Consider the following 16,150-nt stretch of genomic DNA (forward strand, 5'->3'; position numbering starts at 1 on the left):
GGAAACTGTCTGGAGACAGCCAGACACAATATAAGAGTGTTGCTTTGGCAGCCTCACTTACCCTCTGTCCCTTTCCTAACTATTGGTTCTCCTCTCTCTGCCCACAAAAGTGTCCCCCCACCAAACAAAACAAAGCAAAACACTACTGTCAACAAAACTCTTACACTTAAGGCCTGAGCACTCCTTGATGGTATGTGAAGCATCCAGTACAATGCCTTTCTGCAGATGAGTTTCACATGGTAAACCTCTGATCCTGGTCAAGAACCTGGTGGGGACTCCAATGGTGATGTGACTTCCATTTATTTCAGTGAGGCTGAGCCTATCAAAAAGTCCCCCACCCTTGTCCTAGTAGCGCCATTCCACGTGTCCCACACTGAGACCCAAATCATAATTTTCTAATGCCTCTCCTGCACCCAAATCTTCTCATTTTTCATGCTGTTGATTAAAATTTGGCAAGACCCTCTCTCTTCAAATTTATATTGTAGGTTATTATAATAATTTTCAAAGCCAAAATAGAGAAATATCTACTAATAGTTAATTTAGTTGGTGTCACACAGCCATAACTTTGATGTGAAGTCACATTGTATATTTAATATCAACCATCTTTTCAAGAGGAGTTTGGGTCATTGCATGTCAGAGGTCCCTTCCCTTCAGGGGAGACCCTCAGCCCTCCAGGCTGCTTCCTCGGGGTATTGACTACCTCTCCTGTTAAAACCCATCCTGTAATGTGAACTTGGTCCACCTGCTCTAGTCCTTTGGTGGTAAGCTAAATCTTCGCCGTTCCTCACTTCAGACACACGGGGGCGCGAGACCGTAAGCGGTACCCGAGAAGGCGGTGAGGTGACGCTCTTGCTCTAAGGACGCAGACGTGCCCGCGTCCTGAGGGCCTCGCTTTCCGATTGGACAGTGCTGGAGTCACGTGACTGGCGTGGGCTGCTGCCTTGGAAACGCCCGGCACCAGCTCCGGGTGGACGCGAAAAGCCGGCGCTGGGTCACGGGGCGACAGGAGGGAGTGTTCTGGGGACACAATGTTGTGTACCAGAAGGCTGGGGCTTCTTGCAGCCCCGGCTGTAGCCGTGCTGCCCGGCCGACCGTGCCTAGGAGGCCTCGGAGCAGGGCTCCGGGCCCAAGGGGTCAGCACCAGCTGGTCTCCCGTAGGTGCCGCCTTCAATGTCAAGCCCCAGGGCTACCGCCCGGACCTGTTTGGCGAGCGCCGGGTGAGCGGCGCCGGCGGGGCTCCCGTCGTTTACCCGGGATGAGCTGCCCCCTTCTCCGCGGTTGGGGATGGGGGCAGGTTTTGCCGGTCCGGGAGGCGATGGGCAGCGCACGCACGTTGTACAGCAGGGTCTTATTTGCGTTCTTGGTGACTTTGCCGGTCACCACTTTGAGGGGCTGGGTTAAAGGGCGCGGGGCAATCTCTACTTTGTCCCCTGGTCACGGTTTGGGTCCTAGGACCTATCTCTGTGAACCCCTTGTTCCACGCACGTGAACTTAAAGGAGTTCATCTGGGAAGTGAATTCCGCCTGCCAGGTCCTGCCCTCTCACCCCAGCCCAGCCCCTACTAAAGTTCACTTTTGCTCAGAACCTCACGTGCAGAAGGGGTCTTGTCCTGTGAGTTCACATGCGGTGTCCAAGTGTTCTTGCCAGTGCTGTCATTAGTAATTCCTTTGACGCTCGAAATCCCATAATTTCTTTCAAAGCTTTGGGCTCTCTTGTTATTTTTCTTTTCTTTTCTTTTTTTTTAACTTTTCCATTGATTTGAGAGAGGAAGGCAGAGAGAGGAGAGGAGTTAGAGGGAGAGAGAGAAGAATCAACTTGCGGTTATGCTTAATCCCATTTAGTTGTGTGCTCATTGATGGCTTCTATGTGCCCTGATCGGGGATGTGATGAAGACCTCCATGCCTGGGGATGAAGCTTTATCCATTGAACCACCCAGCCAGTACCTCCCTTGATTTTTCTTAAAACAAAAAACTGTTGAGAGGAAGTTAATTTTTTTTCCTTCTTTTCCAAGTGAAAGGAGGGGAGATAGACTCCCACAACAACCAGAATCCGACCAGCAACCCACATCTGGGCCTGATGCTCTGTCCACCTGGGGCCATGTTTGCAACTGAGCTATTTTTAGGGCCTGAGGCATAAGCTCCACCTGTGGCCAATGTGCTTGAACCAGTTGAGTCACTGGCTGTGGAAGGGGCAGATAGAGGGGGTGAGAAAGAGAGAGAGAGAAGGGGAGGGATGGAGAAGCAGATGGTCTCTTCTTCTGTGTGCTGTGACTGCAATTGAACATGGACATCCACACGCCTGGCTGACTCTACCACTGAGCAAACCAGCCACGACCTATTGTTTTTTATAAAATAATTACAAAATAAAGAAAAATTACACTTTTTAAAAACATGGGGAATGAGAAAGTGATATCTGTGATCACAGATATTATAATTATAATAAACCAACAAAACTCAAGATTTCTTTATAAAAAAGTACTGATACATAAAACCAAAAATTCATACTTTTAATAATAAATTGGAAATGCTCATTGAATTTCAGGGTCTGTTTGGAGTTCCTGAGCTCTGTACCCCAGAAGGATTTCATATTGCGCAAGAAAACGCCTTGAGAAAGACAGATGTGCTGGTGGCACGTGCGTGTTCCACACCACCTGGTCCGCAGACTGTGGTCATCTTTGACGAACTCTCTGATGCCTTATGCAGGGTGGCTGACTTGGTAAGACTTGAAACTCCCTCTCTGCCGAGCTATTAAAATGTAAAGGTTATTATGTTTAATATTAGACGTATAAAGGTTAAAAACATCTGAACCATTTGTGAGCTGTTGGGTATACTTTGAATGGGACAAATGTGTAGGAAAAGGTGATATTTAGAACTTGTTTTTTTTTTTTTTTTTTGTATTTTTCTGAAGTTAGAAACAGGGAGGCAGTCAGACAGACTCCCGCATGCGCCTGACCAGGATCCACCCGGCATGCCCACCAGGGGGCGATGCTCTGCCCATCTGGGGCGTTGCTCTGTTGCAACCAGAGCCATTCTAGCGCCTGAGGCAGAGGTCACAGAGCCATCCTCAGCGCCCGGGCCAACTTTGCTCCAATGGAGCCTTGGCTGCGGGAGGGGAAGAGAGAGACAGAGAGGAAGGAGAGGGGAAGGGGTGGAGAAACAGATGGGCGCTTCTCCTGTGTGCCCTGGCTGGGAATTGAACCTGGGACTCCCGCACACCAGGCCGACGCTCTACCCGAGCCAACCGGCCAGGGCCTAGAACTTGTATTTTAATATGCATATTTAATAAAATATACATGTAATACATAATAAAAGAATGATTACTACCTGACCAGTGTTGGCACAGTGGACAGAGTGTCGACCTGGGACGCTGAGGTTCCAAGTTCAAAACCCCAAAGTCACTGACTTGAGCCCAAGTCAGAGACATCAGAGAGCTTGCTGGCTTGAGCAAGGGGTTACTGCCCCCCCATATGAGAAGCAATCAATGAACAACTAACGTGCCACCACTGTATTTGACGCTTTTCATCTCTTTCCCTTCCTGTCTCTCCCACTCTCTCTCACACTAAAAAAAAAAAAAAACTCCAAAATTTAAAAATTTAAAAAAAGAATATTATAAGACAACGATTTTATAAATTGTATTTTCCACCAAGTGGTCATTTTGTTTTATTTTTCTTTTTTAATACTCTTGCTATGTAACAGTATTGTTTTCCTCATCACTACTACAAACAAGTTTTGAAATGTATGTTTGTGTTTTAAATTTTAGTATCAATTATAAATTCTGCAATATGTAAATTGGTCATTTATACTATAGGTTGTTTTGTTGTATTTTTTTTTTTTTACAGAGACAGAGAAAGTCAGAGAGAGGGATAGATAGGGACAGACAGACAGGAATGGAGAGAGATGAGAAGCATCAATTATTAGTTTTTCATTGTGACACCTTATTCATTGATTGCTTTCTCATATGTGCCTTGACCTTGGGCCTTCAGCAGACAGAGTAACCCCTTGCCTAAGCCAGGGACCTTGGGTCCAAGCTGGTGAGCTTTGCTCAAACCAGATGAGCCCGCGCTCAAGCTGGCGACCTCGGGGTCTCGAACCTGGGTCCTCCGCATCCCAGTCCAACGTTCTATCCACTGCACCACCGCCCGGTCAGTCTATACTATAGGTTGTTAATTCTCCATAGCTCATTGTTCAAGTGCATTAGTAATGTTATTGTTACATCAAAAGTGGTATAAAACTATGGATTTAAATGTTTTTCATTAAAACTATGTAATAAAAATTAGGAAATTTTACCTATGGTGACCTTATTTTATGTTATAATTCATATATGTTTTCTTCTTGGAGAATGAAGGGAAAAAATGTGCAATGCAATATTTTGTAGTTTCCCTGTGTTGTCTTTTGCAATGTACTGCAATTAACTTTTCATGTAAAATCTAGTTTTACATTTCATTTTTTTAAAAATTCTAGCTCAGTTTAATTCTGAGGTCAGTATAGTAGCAGTGGTAGTTGCATGCCGTTTAGGCTGGGGCTTGGAATTCATACTTACTAACGGGCTATAAAGAGAGAATGGCCTTTATGTATTTATATTTGAAGGAGAAAGACTTTTCTGAAAGAAAGTTAGTAACTCCTGGTGGGTTGGCTCAGCGGTAGAGCATAGGCCCTGTGTGTGGAAGTCCCGGGTTCGATTCCCAGTCAGGGCACACAGGAGAAGTGACCATCTGCTTCTCCACCCCTCCCCTCCTCTTCTCTCTCTGTTCCCCTCCCTCAGCCATGGCTCGAATGGTTTGAGCAGTTTGGCCCTGGGCACTGACGATGGCTGATGGCCTCGGCTCAGCCACTGAAATAGTTCCCTTCACTAGGAGCAACTGAGCAAGGGCCCCAGGTGGACGGAGCATCGCCCGCTAGTGGGCTTGCTGGGTGGATTCAGTCCAGGCACGTGCGGAAATCTGCCTCTGCCTCCCTGCCTCCTTGCCTCTCACTTAATTTATTTTTATTTTATTTTATTTTATTTTTTTCATTTTTCCGAAGTTGGAAACGGGGAGGCAGTCAGACTCCTGCATGCGCCCGACCGGGATCCACCCGGCATGCCCACCAGGGGGCGATGCTTTGCCCCTCTGGGGTGTCGCTCTGTTGCATCCAGAGCCATTCTAGCACCTGAGGCAGAGGCCACAGAGCCAACCCCAGCGCCAACCCCAGCGCCCGGGCCATCTTTGCTCCAATGGAGCCTCGCTGCGGGAGGGGAAGAGAGAGAGACAGAGAGGAAGGAGAGGGGGAGGGGTGGAGAAGCAAATGGGCGCTTCTCCTGTGTGCCCTGGCCGGGAATAGAACCCGGGACTCCTGCATGCCGGGCCGAGGCTCTACCGCTGAGCCAACCAGCCAGGGCCAACCTCTCACTTAATTTAAAAAATTAAAAAATAAAAAATAAAAAGAGGTTAGTAAAAGTGTTGAAGTCTTTGGACCAAAACAGACTTGATTCCAAGGAAGAACAAAATAACATTCAAAGAAGCTGCTTTGCCCTGCTAGCTAGAAACATTTCAGTAATACAGATGCATAGGTCAAGCCAAATGGCACATTTTAAAATAGATTTTCATTCGCCCTGAGATCTTGGAAGAGAGCTTTTCATCACATTCCCTTTTGGTTTTGTCTTTCCTCTTTATTAGGCTGATTTTGTGAAAATTGCTCATCCAGAGCCGGCATTCAGAGAGGCGGCGGACGAAGCTTGTAGAAGTATCGGCACCATGGTAGAAAAGTACGTTCCGGTTGCCTTCATTGCTCTCCTGAGTGATGCGGGTGTGGGGATTACGCTCTAGAAAACGTGCCAGTGGGCTGGTCCCTCCCAGCAGGGTGGGGACTGGTCGGGCTCCTGCACAGCTTCCCTGTGTGGTGCGCATGGGGAGGTCTTGGGGCAGGTCCCTGCTCTCACTTTCCCAGCAAAACCAATGTGACTATGAGCCTGCTATTCGTCTTTTCTGTCACTTTCCTTGTTTATAAAGGGGGTCATGAAATGATATGCCTCTTAGGGTTGTAATGGAAATAAAATAATAAATATAAAGTGCTCATAGCAAACCTCCAATATTCTTATCATTGTTTACATTAAGTTAGGATTTTTTTAAAAAGACTTTTTTTTAAGACTATTCATTTTAGAGATGGGGGGGAATGGTGGGGTGGGGGGAGGAGCAGGAAGCATCAACTCCCATATGTGCCTTGACCAGGCAAGCCCAGGGTTTCGAACCAACAACCTCATTGTACCAGATTGACGCTTTATCCATTGTGCCACCACAGGTCAGACTAGGATTTTCTTTTAGTATTTAGTGGGAAGTTGGAGTTTCTAGATTATGGTGGAATTAAATTGCTGTTGTGTTGGAGCTGTGGACCCCAGGGAAAGAAGCCAACATTATCTCTACACAACAGCCATGCACCCCTTTGGAGGTAGAATTGGGGTCTAGGGCAGGGGTCTCAAACTCGCGGCCCACCGAACAATTTTGTGCGGTCCGCAGACTAATCCACGAAGTTCAAAATATTTTGGATAAAATTAAGTAAGCCTAGGGGCCTACTTGTATTTTTCATTTCTCTAGCATCCTAGCTAGATATTAGCTTAGTTAACAGCAGTTGTGATGCGAACTACAATTTCTGGTCGTTTTGTGACACTGAGTAAACTGCATGTACGATTGTGCTTGTTGTACTGATTTTTTTTGTTTTCAACTGCAGTGAGAAAAGTGTTGCGTAACAAACAGTTGCCTTTTGTAGACCTAGTGCGGCCCGCCTAATGGCTGTGATCTTGCTCTGCGGCCCACATGCTGAGTTGAGTTTGAGACCCCTGGTCTAGGGAGATGCAAGGCAAGCTGAGGCTATGATGAAGTGACTTATTTTAAAAGTGATTTAGAGTTAAATTTCAATATTTTAGGCCACCTCTGAGAGCTCCCAGGATGCTTATTAAAATAACTAAGGATGAAGAGTGCCGTATTCAAATCACTTGAGTGCATGATGTCATGCCAGAAGTATCTGAAGCTAGTGAGAGCACCGGCTCGCCTGACGTGAATATATGACCAAAAACCACCCAGGGCCAGTCAGCATCAGAAGACTTTCACAAACCAAAATGTGGAGGAGGAGACGGGGAGAGGAGGAGGAGGGGACGTGGGGGGGGGGAAGAGGAGGAGGGGAAGAGAACTGCGAGTGTGGAGGTGGCTTCTCCAGCTCACAAGACTTCCTGGAGGACCTAACACTTCAGCATGTATTGCTTCTGCTTTTCCTCCATTGAGCACCATTTGTTCTCTTTGAAACAAGACAAGTCATTTTTGTTATCACCGTTGAAAATCAAATTGTTGAATGGGATAAATCTGGTTCCTCCAAATTCCAGGCAGTGAGCATGAAGAAGGGGCTGAAACTGGGGACTCTTTGGGAGAAAGAGCATTGCCTAGAGAAAGGCCTCAGGGTACAAGTCAGAGCCAGAGACAGCATCAGGTCCCAGCCTGAGGTGTCCTGAAAGATGTGTGGAGCCCAGACACTCAGATTCTGTCTGGTCTAATGGGTTTGGGCCTTAATTGTCTGGGAGGACAAAAGGGAACCGTAATTGATAGTGAAGTGTTGTCAAGAGTGTCTGTCCAAAATCTTCTCTTCGCCTGGAGAGCATTTCCATTTTCCTCTTCATCACACTCCCTTGCCTCCCCGAGTGAGGCCTGCCCAGGAGCCTAGAGTAAGGCCACCGGACAGCTCATAGCCACCAGTACCGCCTTGTTTCTCATTCTCACTGAGTGCTCTGAGTAATTTTCTTCTTTCATTAACTGAGTCCTATCTTAACTAGATGCTTTGGTTGATCTGTTAAAAATCTATAATTATCTGTGAGAAGCCTATAACTAGTGTTTTTGTTTAGAATTAAAGCCTAATAGATACTAAAGTACAGGTTTTATCTGAGGATCTTATGACATGAGATTGTGGAGATTTGCTCACAGCTCTGAAGAGGGCAGTGCGGGCTGCCTCTAGCCTGCTGCCCTTTGACGTGGAGTGGCGCTGTAGGTGAACAGGCCTGGCGGGGCTGGACATGCACAGTTTCTCCAGGTGTCCTGGGATGGCTGCCTGGGGGCAGGACAGGACGTGTGCCTGTCCTTGTTGAGTTTTTTGATTGGAGGTGACTGTCTCAATTCCCTTGGTTTTCGAGGTGGCTGTGAGAATGGTGGCAACAGAAATTCTTTGATTTATTTAGAACTGCAGTGTTTTGATTGTGACCTGACTGGGGAACCTGACCATCCAAGAGTCTCTGAGTAGGACTGGCAGACGGTTCTCATAGCCTCGCCCTTCCCTGAGGACCCAGGAGGCAGGGCCCACTCTGTGTCTAGAACCAGCTCTCTGGTTAGCCCTGAGTGTGTCGGAGCTTCTTGGCATCCAGGGAAGATGAGCTCAGGCCCGGAGGTGCTCCTGTGGGCTTGGGTTGAGAGCAGTGCTCAGGTAGGGGCTGCTGAGGGCAGGCTGTCAGGCTGCCTGTCAGTAGCTAGGGCTCATTGGTATGGGGAGTGTGCGCTTTCACCATAGGGCAACCTAAGGTTCAACAGCTGAGGGGTTCAAATAATTTGTGCAAGGTCACAGAGGAGAATGAGGCCTGTGTCGCAGCCTGAGTGTGTGGCTCTGACGCTTGTGTCCTGGAGTCCCCATAGTGGGCCTGGCATTCTCACCCATATGAGCCAAGGTTGCCCAGGGCACGCAGGTCCAGACTGCAGAATCTTTGTATTGTCCATGATTCCTTCCATCGTCACTCCTCCCCTGACTTGGAGTCACCAAGACATGGCTACTGCATATTGCTCACTGGGAGTGGTTCTGAAAGGCGGTGGGTTAGTGAAATCCCCAGTTACCACATTCTCTGCTCTCTCCTGTGTGGTCTTCAGGCTCCAGCTGCCAACTGACTTGAAATTTACCTCTGTACCTTCCAAACAGTTTCTGCTTTCATGCTGACAGCAGACTGCTGGTCAGTATGCTGAATGCTCTTCCTAGTGCAGATGAAGAAATGAAATAAAACGTCAACCTTTTGGCCTCTGCAAGTGTATGCTAGAATCTGACATAATTCTCTTGATGTAAAGTCAAAAAGAAGGTATTAGAAAATCATTTAACTTTTTTATTTGTAATTTTTCTAGGTTGAACACAAATGTGGAATTACATCAAAGTTTGCAAAAATTACTAGCTGATGACAAACTTGTGGATTCCCTTGATCCAGAAACCAGGTACGCATTCCCTCCCATTCATTATGACTGTGACTGTGGAGGGGAGACGGGGACACTCTCCCTGGAGGGTCTGGACTCACAGCCCTGTGTGGAGCATTTCTCCGCGGGGTCTTTACACGACTCCCGCACTTTCTTTAGGACTCCACTCGAATGGTATCTCCCCAGAAATCCTTGTAGAGGTCATGCTCTTAATCCCCTTTGTTTTCCTTCTTAGTCCTAATCACTTCCAACATGACCTCATTTGTTTGTTACTTTGTTGATCCTTTTCTCCTTCTCTAGACAGGAAGCTCCTTGAGAACAGGGACCCGGTTTGTTTGGTTCACTGCTACGTCCTGGGCACCTGCAACACTAAGGTCCTGCGGGGTGCTTAACCAATGAACCAATACCGATCAACAGTTGATAATTACAGTTAGCTTCATGCTTAAAGTTCCAAAATTGATACCACCAGAAGATATTATCAAAGTGATTTTATTTACTGGGTGGATATCAAGAGCCTCGAAATGAGTTGCTTTGGTTCACTAGGTTATATTTATTCATCTGAATTGAAAAGCTCAATTTCTAAGTTAATACATAAATATATTTGATACAGAGCTTTGTATATCATATTTCTTTGCTCAAATGTATTTACTTACAAAATAAGTGTTGTAGGGATTGTTAACTACCTAGATATTATTTGTGCCATAACACAGAGATAACGTTTTTTGTTACCTGTTTGTACTTGTGTATCTGCTTTTTATTTATGGAACACATTCTTCCTTTTACTCTTGGTTCTTCTTCCCCCTGCTTCCTTTTATTCTTTCTGTCTTCAAATTTGGCCTGTGACTTCCAGTGAAGCTCTGCTCAACAAGGACCAGTTGATAATGCGAGCTTGTGTCAATTGGTGTGTGAGTAGCATGATGAACGAGTAGCACAGTGAGGCTGTCTTAGGGATGCCTTCACCTGATGGCCCGTGTGCGGGTGTTTGTTTGGTTTTACTGCACTTCATTGCTCCGGATGCTTAGAAGACTAGTAAAGCTAACTGGACCATAAGAATAGTTTGTATTTTAACTATTGTATTTAGCATTGTACTGCCTTATTAGCAAAACAAGTAAAAGGTAAATGTCTGCTGATTTTGCCGGATTTAGACTCAGTTGATACTGACAACAGCAGGTTAGTCATAATATGACTTTAATAAATATTGACTTTTCCATATTTAATGACTAACAATTTTAGTATACTAGCAGACCATTTTAGATACAAAAGATTTGTGTTAATAGGACACAAACCACATTTCTAGATGCTACTAAAAATTTCAATAGGGTTTTTAAAATAACAAAATGATAAATGCATTGGGAAAAATAGACTGGGTAGAACATCAATGTTCTAGGAAGGAAAGGTGTCTTTGAAGTGGGAGAAAAGAATTTGAAGTAATAATTATTGAAACTAAGAGTACTTGTACATCCTGAAATGTGTTGGCTAACACCCAGAAGGAACCTTTTATGTGGTAAAGTATGAGACAATGTCTAAACAAAGAATTATAGATTTAATAAAATATTTTGTCGTAACAAATTAATATATAGAAGAAATAATTTAAATTGAGCATATCATCAACCTATTCTTAGATATATTCCTTGAAATACTAGTTTTATTCAAAAATACTCTTAGAAGGGCCCCACTGGTGAGTAAGTTTGAAATCTGATATTGTATTTTCCCCTCTTGAAGAATTGTAGTATATTAGAGTCTCTGAGAAGCCCATCCATAAAGAAACCTGTTTTACTTGAGGTTTTCCAAAACCATCAGGAGCTTTGTTGTATGCAAAGAATATAACAAACACATTCTCCAGAAAATGCAATGGAGGGAAGATCCCATTCACAAGAGCAACGAAAGCTGTAATACACCTTGGAATAATCTCAGGAAAGCAGAGTACAGAGCCTCACACAGTCATACCTGAGAAGTGTGAAAAATGATATTTAAATGGGGAAACATACTGTCTGTTTAGGTAAGAAGGAAGAAAGCTCAATAGTGTTCTCTACTGGTCTGAAAGTTTAATGCTATCCAGTCTAAGGAAGTTTTTTGTTTTTCTTACTTAAAATGATTTTGTACTCATAGGTAATAAATATGCCAGAATAGGCAGGAAAAATCTGGCGAAGTACAAAAAAGGAACTTGTAACAGATAATAAAACGTATTATAAAAATATTGTATTTGAAAGAGCATTATACTAATGCCAGAATGGACAGTTAGGTCAATGAAAGAATAAATTTGAGACACAGACACACATATACATTAAACTACTTAGTATGTGATAGCAGTGTCATTTTACATCAGTAGGGAAAGACTTGGTTTTCAGTAAATGATGTCAGGCCAATGGATAACTACTTGGGGGGAAAGTAGATTAATTAAAAATTTAAGTATTTTAAAAAATAAATCACAAAAATGTTGATGATCTTGGAATGTGGAAAGTCTTTGCATGATAACCAAAGTTAGACCACAAAAGGAAAGATTGATTTGATTATATCAAAACTTCAGATTTTGGTATGGCAAAACTTTTTTACATTCAAAGTCAGGATACACAAATGGGGCAAATGTTAACTGATAAATGTTACATAATACAGGGTTATTGTACTTACTATGTTAAAATGCCTTGCATATTAAATAAAAAGAAGAGAAAAGGGAACGCTTTTATAGAAAAAAATGGGTTAAGGATTCTTTTTGTGAAATTCTCATTTCACAAAATAAGAAATAGCAACAGATGGCTATTAAATGATGTAACAATAACCTGACCTGTGGTGGTGCAGTGGATAAAGCGTTCACCTGGAAATGCTGAGGTCGCCTGTTCAAAACCCTGGGCTTGCCAGGTCAAGGCATATATAGAAAGCAGCTACTATGAGTTGATGCTTCCTGCTTCTTCCCCCTTTCTCACTCTCCCTTTCTTTCTCTCTCCCCCCCCCTAAAAATAAATTTAAAAAATATTTTAAAAAATAAAATAAACTTATAACAATATGTAATAATTCTGGTATTCTGTGGATAGGAGTGGCTAGAAATGTGACCTCTAGAATTAAACCGTCTCGATTGGATTTTGGCTCATAGCTTCACAAGTGTTGGCTTTCTCCTCTCTAAGAGGAAAATAAAAAAGCACTTTAGATTATTCTGAGGTTGCAACGCAATAATGAATGTAAGATGCTTGTCAATATCTAGTACAGAGTATTCGCAGTTGTGATTTACGATTACAGAAAGGTGTGGCAAAGCAAGGAGCCCAGCAGTTGACGAAGTTGAAACAGAGTAAGAGTCATGTTTTAATGGTTTGGGATAATGAATCCTCTCTAGTTAAATACAAATTGATAAATCTTTATGGAGGATAGTTTAGTATATATATCAAGGTTCGTACTTTGGGATGATTTTAATTTCTTGGAGTTTATCCTAAGGAAAAAAACAAGGATAAAGGAATGTATGGCACAGCATTTTCATCCTAGCATGTTTTACGGGACTGGGAAAAATGAAAACAGTTTTAGTCCATATGACAAAACAGAATACAAACATTAAAAGCCATGTTTTCAAAGAATATTTAAAGATGTAGAGAAATATTCAATGTTTGTGATAAAATTTTTCAAGAGAAAGCAAGATATAGAAGTCTGAGTACTTGGGTCTCAGTTATTCTCTGTAAGTGGTGTATGATGTGAAAGTAGGTTGGATAGAGAGCAAGGCAGGGTCTGCATTGTTGGTGTGAGCCACAAGTTAGTTACCATCAGTTCAGTATCTTCATGAGACAGAGATGCTGCCTCCGCCTATGCTTGGCAAGACGAGATCCCTTTGAGTTTCCCCAGACACCCCAGCCTACCTGGCATGGCACCTGGGAGCTGTGTTGAGTGAGGGAACAAATGTAGTGCCCCTTATATTCATTTAGAAACTCAGCAAACATTTTTCAGGTACCTACTACATGCTAGCACTGTGCAAATATCTAACCTTATCTTAATATAATTTAACATGTTCTTCATAGCCTTAAAGAAAGAAAAAGTAGATTGGAAGAAAATGCTATAAGAATTTTAATAGAGATTATCTTTGGTGGGATTAGTGATTTTAATTTTTCATACCTTTCTGTAGTAAAGCTGTTATATAATAAGTTTATAAAATAGATTTTCATCACCAATTTATCAACTTCTTTTATCTTTCTTTTATTAAAACAGCCAGTACCTTTGCTAGATAAGAGTGGTATGTTTTTTAGGTTGACTCTTTAGGAAATGAGATCAATATGAAGTAGAAAAAAATGGGGTTTAGGGGCTTGAGTAAATCCTTACATTATTTAAGAAAGAAGGAAACTAGTAAATTATTACTGTGTTCTATTGAGTTTCAGAAAGGTAATATATCGTAATCAGGAAGATAAATATGTCCATTATGAAAAGTCAAGAGCCAGAAGAGTAGGTCAAATGCCAGGATAACATAATTACAGAAAAAAAAGTATGAAATGTTAACAGAAAGAAGTGTTGCACTTGAAATTGGCTTCAAGCTTGCAGCAGGATTAAAAAGAGAACTGTTCTCATTAGCCAAGAAACTCAATTTACAGCTCAACATCAAAGAGTTTAATATTCTAAGTAGCTTCAAATAGTTGGAAGAAAAACTGAATTTCATGCAGAGGGTCTTTGAAAAATTGTCCAAGTGTAAATTATTTTGTATTTAATTATTGGGATTTGGATGGAGTTGAAGTAAGTAATTATCATGGTGTCTTTCACAGGTTTGTACTCCACAAATAAAAAAGAATAAGCTCATACATAAAAAACACATTGTAATTGTTTTTCATATTTTGCAGTACATATATTGACTTATTTAAACATTGGTTAAAGCTATTTTTTTTTGTTCCTTCTTTGCCTACTGTATTTAATATCCATATAAAGCTTGTATAGCCATGTACAATGAAGACCTCTCAACACATGACTTTCCATCATGTGGACTCAACACAACCTTTCAAAAAATTGTGTGGTCATCCAACAATTCTTTTTAAAGCAGAAATCACAAATGCTGTTGGAGCCCATAGCAGAGGCCCTGGATTTAGTTGGTGGTAGAGGACAGTGTTCAGAGATCTCATCATGGAGGATGGGACATTTCATGAGATGTCAGGTTAATCATGCTAGACTTCCGACCTTGAGAAAAACCATCTTGCTGGAGTGCGAGACTGAAGGGAAGGGACCCGGCAGCGGCGGTTGCAATGTGTCAGGGCAAGGGTGACAGCAGCCTGAAAGATATACTTTTTTTCCCTGATCCTGTAATATTAGTCATGTTTAAGAGGGATGATGGTCTATTATCTCCTGGAAGTCAGGTACAATATATTTTTACTCTAATATATTTGAAGAGCTGTCCCAACCCATGCTTTTGTACCATAGCATGATGATGTCTTATTTCCAGTACACGTTTTCTTTAATTTACTGTACTTCTAACAATAGTGATACTAATTCCCAAGTCTTAGGCAAATTTAACACAATGGGAAGAGGTTTGAATGTTGAAGCTGATGAAGAGCCTGTTTTTCAGTAGTGAAGAGGGAAGTCAGACTTTAAATATGGCTGACACATCAAAGGGTATTATTGTTCGTCTCTTTTTGTACTTACCAAACCCTTTATTTGTATCTCTATTAAGAAATTTTTTATTTCTTTCACCTTGTATTTATTCATTCATTTAAATTGTATTTATCTTTTTATGAAACTGTGCCATTTGGAATATACCTAAGTCTTTACCCACAAGCAGATTACAGTATAGTTCTGTTAAATACACATGCTAAATATTACATGAATTATAGTTGGAAATATATAAGCTTATCCAGTTGTGGCATGTATGTATGTCCCACAAGTATTAATTTGGTACATTGCATACAGTATACACTAAATATTTTTTGAAAGAAAAACAGCTGAACAGTTGAAAAGATTTCCATCTCCTCTGGAAAAAAGCAGCAGATAAGTTTGTTTTCATTGGAGTAATCATCATTCCTTTGGTTCAGTTTAAAGCTTACTGTACAGTTAGCATAATACAGATGACACTGGATCACCATTGAAGAGCTTAAAAACCCACTCAGCTAGATGTTTTGTCTGACTTCATTTCATACAGACAGTGTGCAGGAGTGCGTGTGTGTTTGTGTATGTGTGTAAACATCTGGGTTTTTGAAGGTTGAGAAAGGCCATTTTATTTAGCAAAAAAGTTAATTTTTGTTAATAATTATTCTACCTATTATAACCTGGGGTTCCTTTTATTTATAGGCGAGTGGCCGAGCTGTTTATGTTTGATTTTGAAATCAGTGGAATCCATCTAGACAAAGAAAAGGTAAAACTTTCCTTTCTGGGTTTTGGGTCCTGTTGTTTTACTAATATTTAGTTGATACCCTTGTTGCTTCAGTGCTCATGTACAGCTTGAATTGGTTGTATTTGAATGCAGGGCTCTCCGAAGTTGGCCTGTCACCCATGATAATTCAGAATTAAAAGATGACTTCAGATAGTAGGGGTGTTTTAGATGGCTTGGGGTCAGGATGAACTGCTCAGTATCAGGAAAGACAAGGCAAGTGAAGAGGAATGCCTACACCATAGAGTGAGATTTGGAGGTGGAAGTACAGGGATATTGTTAAGACTTGCAGATAGGTGTATTTATTCATATTAAAGGTGTCTTTGACGGAGCCACACAGTTCTGCTTCTGAAGCAGTGTGTATAGGTCAGACATTGTTTAAGTTGGGATGCAAGGGGCCTAATATATTGTCCAGACCGCCTCATTTTATAGATGTAGAAACAAGACAAAGTGATTTATTCAAGTTCCCATCCTTAGTTTCCAGGACTTCTAATCCTGGCCACTGCTCATTCTAAAACATTACATCTTAGGAAACAGTGCCTCATTTCGGTAGCTAGCTCCAGGTTGGATGAATGAGTGACTTGGCCACCACTGAAAGGCCGCCTGCTCTGCAGTGTCTCCCGTGCTTGCCTGCATCTAGACTATATGGCTGT

General features: G+C 42.3%; 1 protein-coding gene across 2 annotated transcripts in view; it reads left to right on the forward strand.

Moving 5' to 3' along the window:
• The first annotated feature begins 934 nt into the window (after positions 1–934).
• Positions 935–16,150, forward strand: part of MIPEP (mitochondrial intermediate peptidase) — a 177,052-nt gene continuing 161,836 nt past the window's right edge. For both annotated transcript variants that reach the window (XM_066381009.1, XM_066381010.1), the window contains exons 1-5: positions 935–1,217; positions 2,542–2,715; positions 5,654–5,742; positions 9,116–9,202; positions 15,419–15,482. In XM_066381009.1, the coding sequence (XP_066237106.1) occupies positions 1,029–1,217; positions 2,542–2,715; positions 5,654–5,742; positions 9,116–9,202; positions 15,419–15,482 (603 nt within the window). In that variant the 5' untranslated portion in view covers positions 935–1,028. The remainder of the gene's footprint in view (positions 1,218–2,541; positions 2,716–5,653; positions 5,743–9,115; positions 9,203–15,418; positions 15,483–16,150) is intronic.

The sequence above is a fragment of the Saccopteryx leptura genome, chromosome 4, assembly GCF_036850995.1.
Source record: "Saccopteryx leptura isolate mSacLep1 chromosome 4, mSacLep1_pri_phased_curated, whole genome shotgun sequence".
Taxonomy (NCBI): Eukaryota; Metazoa; Chordata; class Mammalia; order Chiroptera; family Emballonuridae; genus Saccopteryx; species Saccopteryx leptura.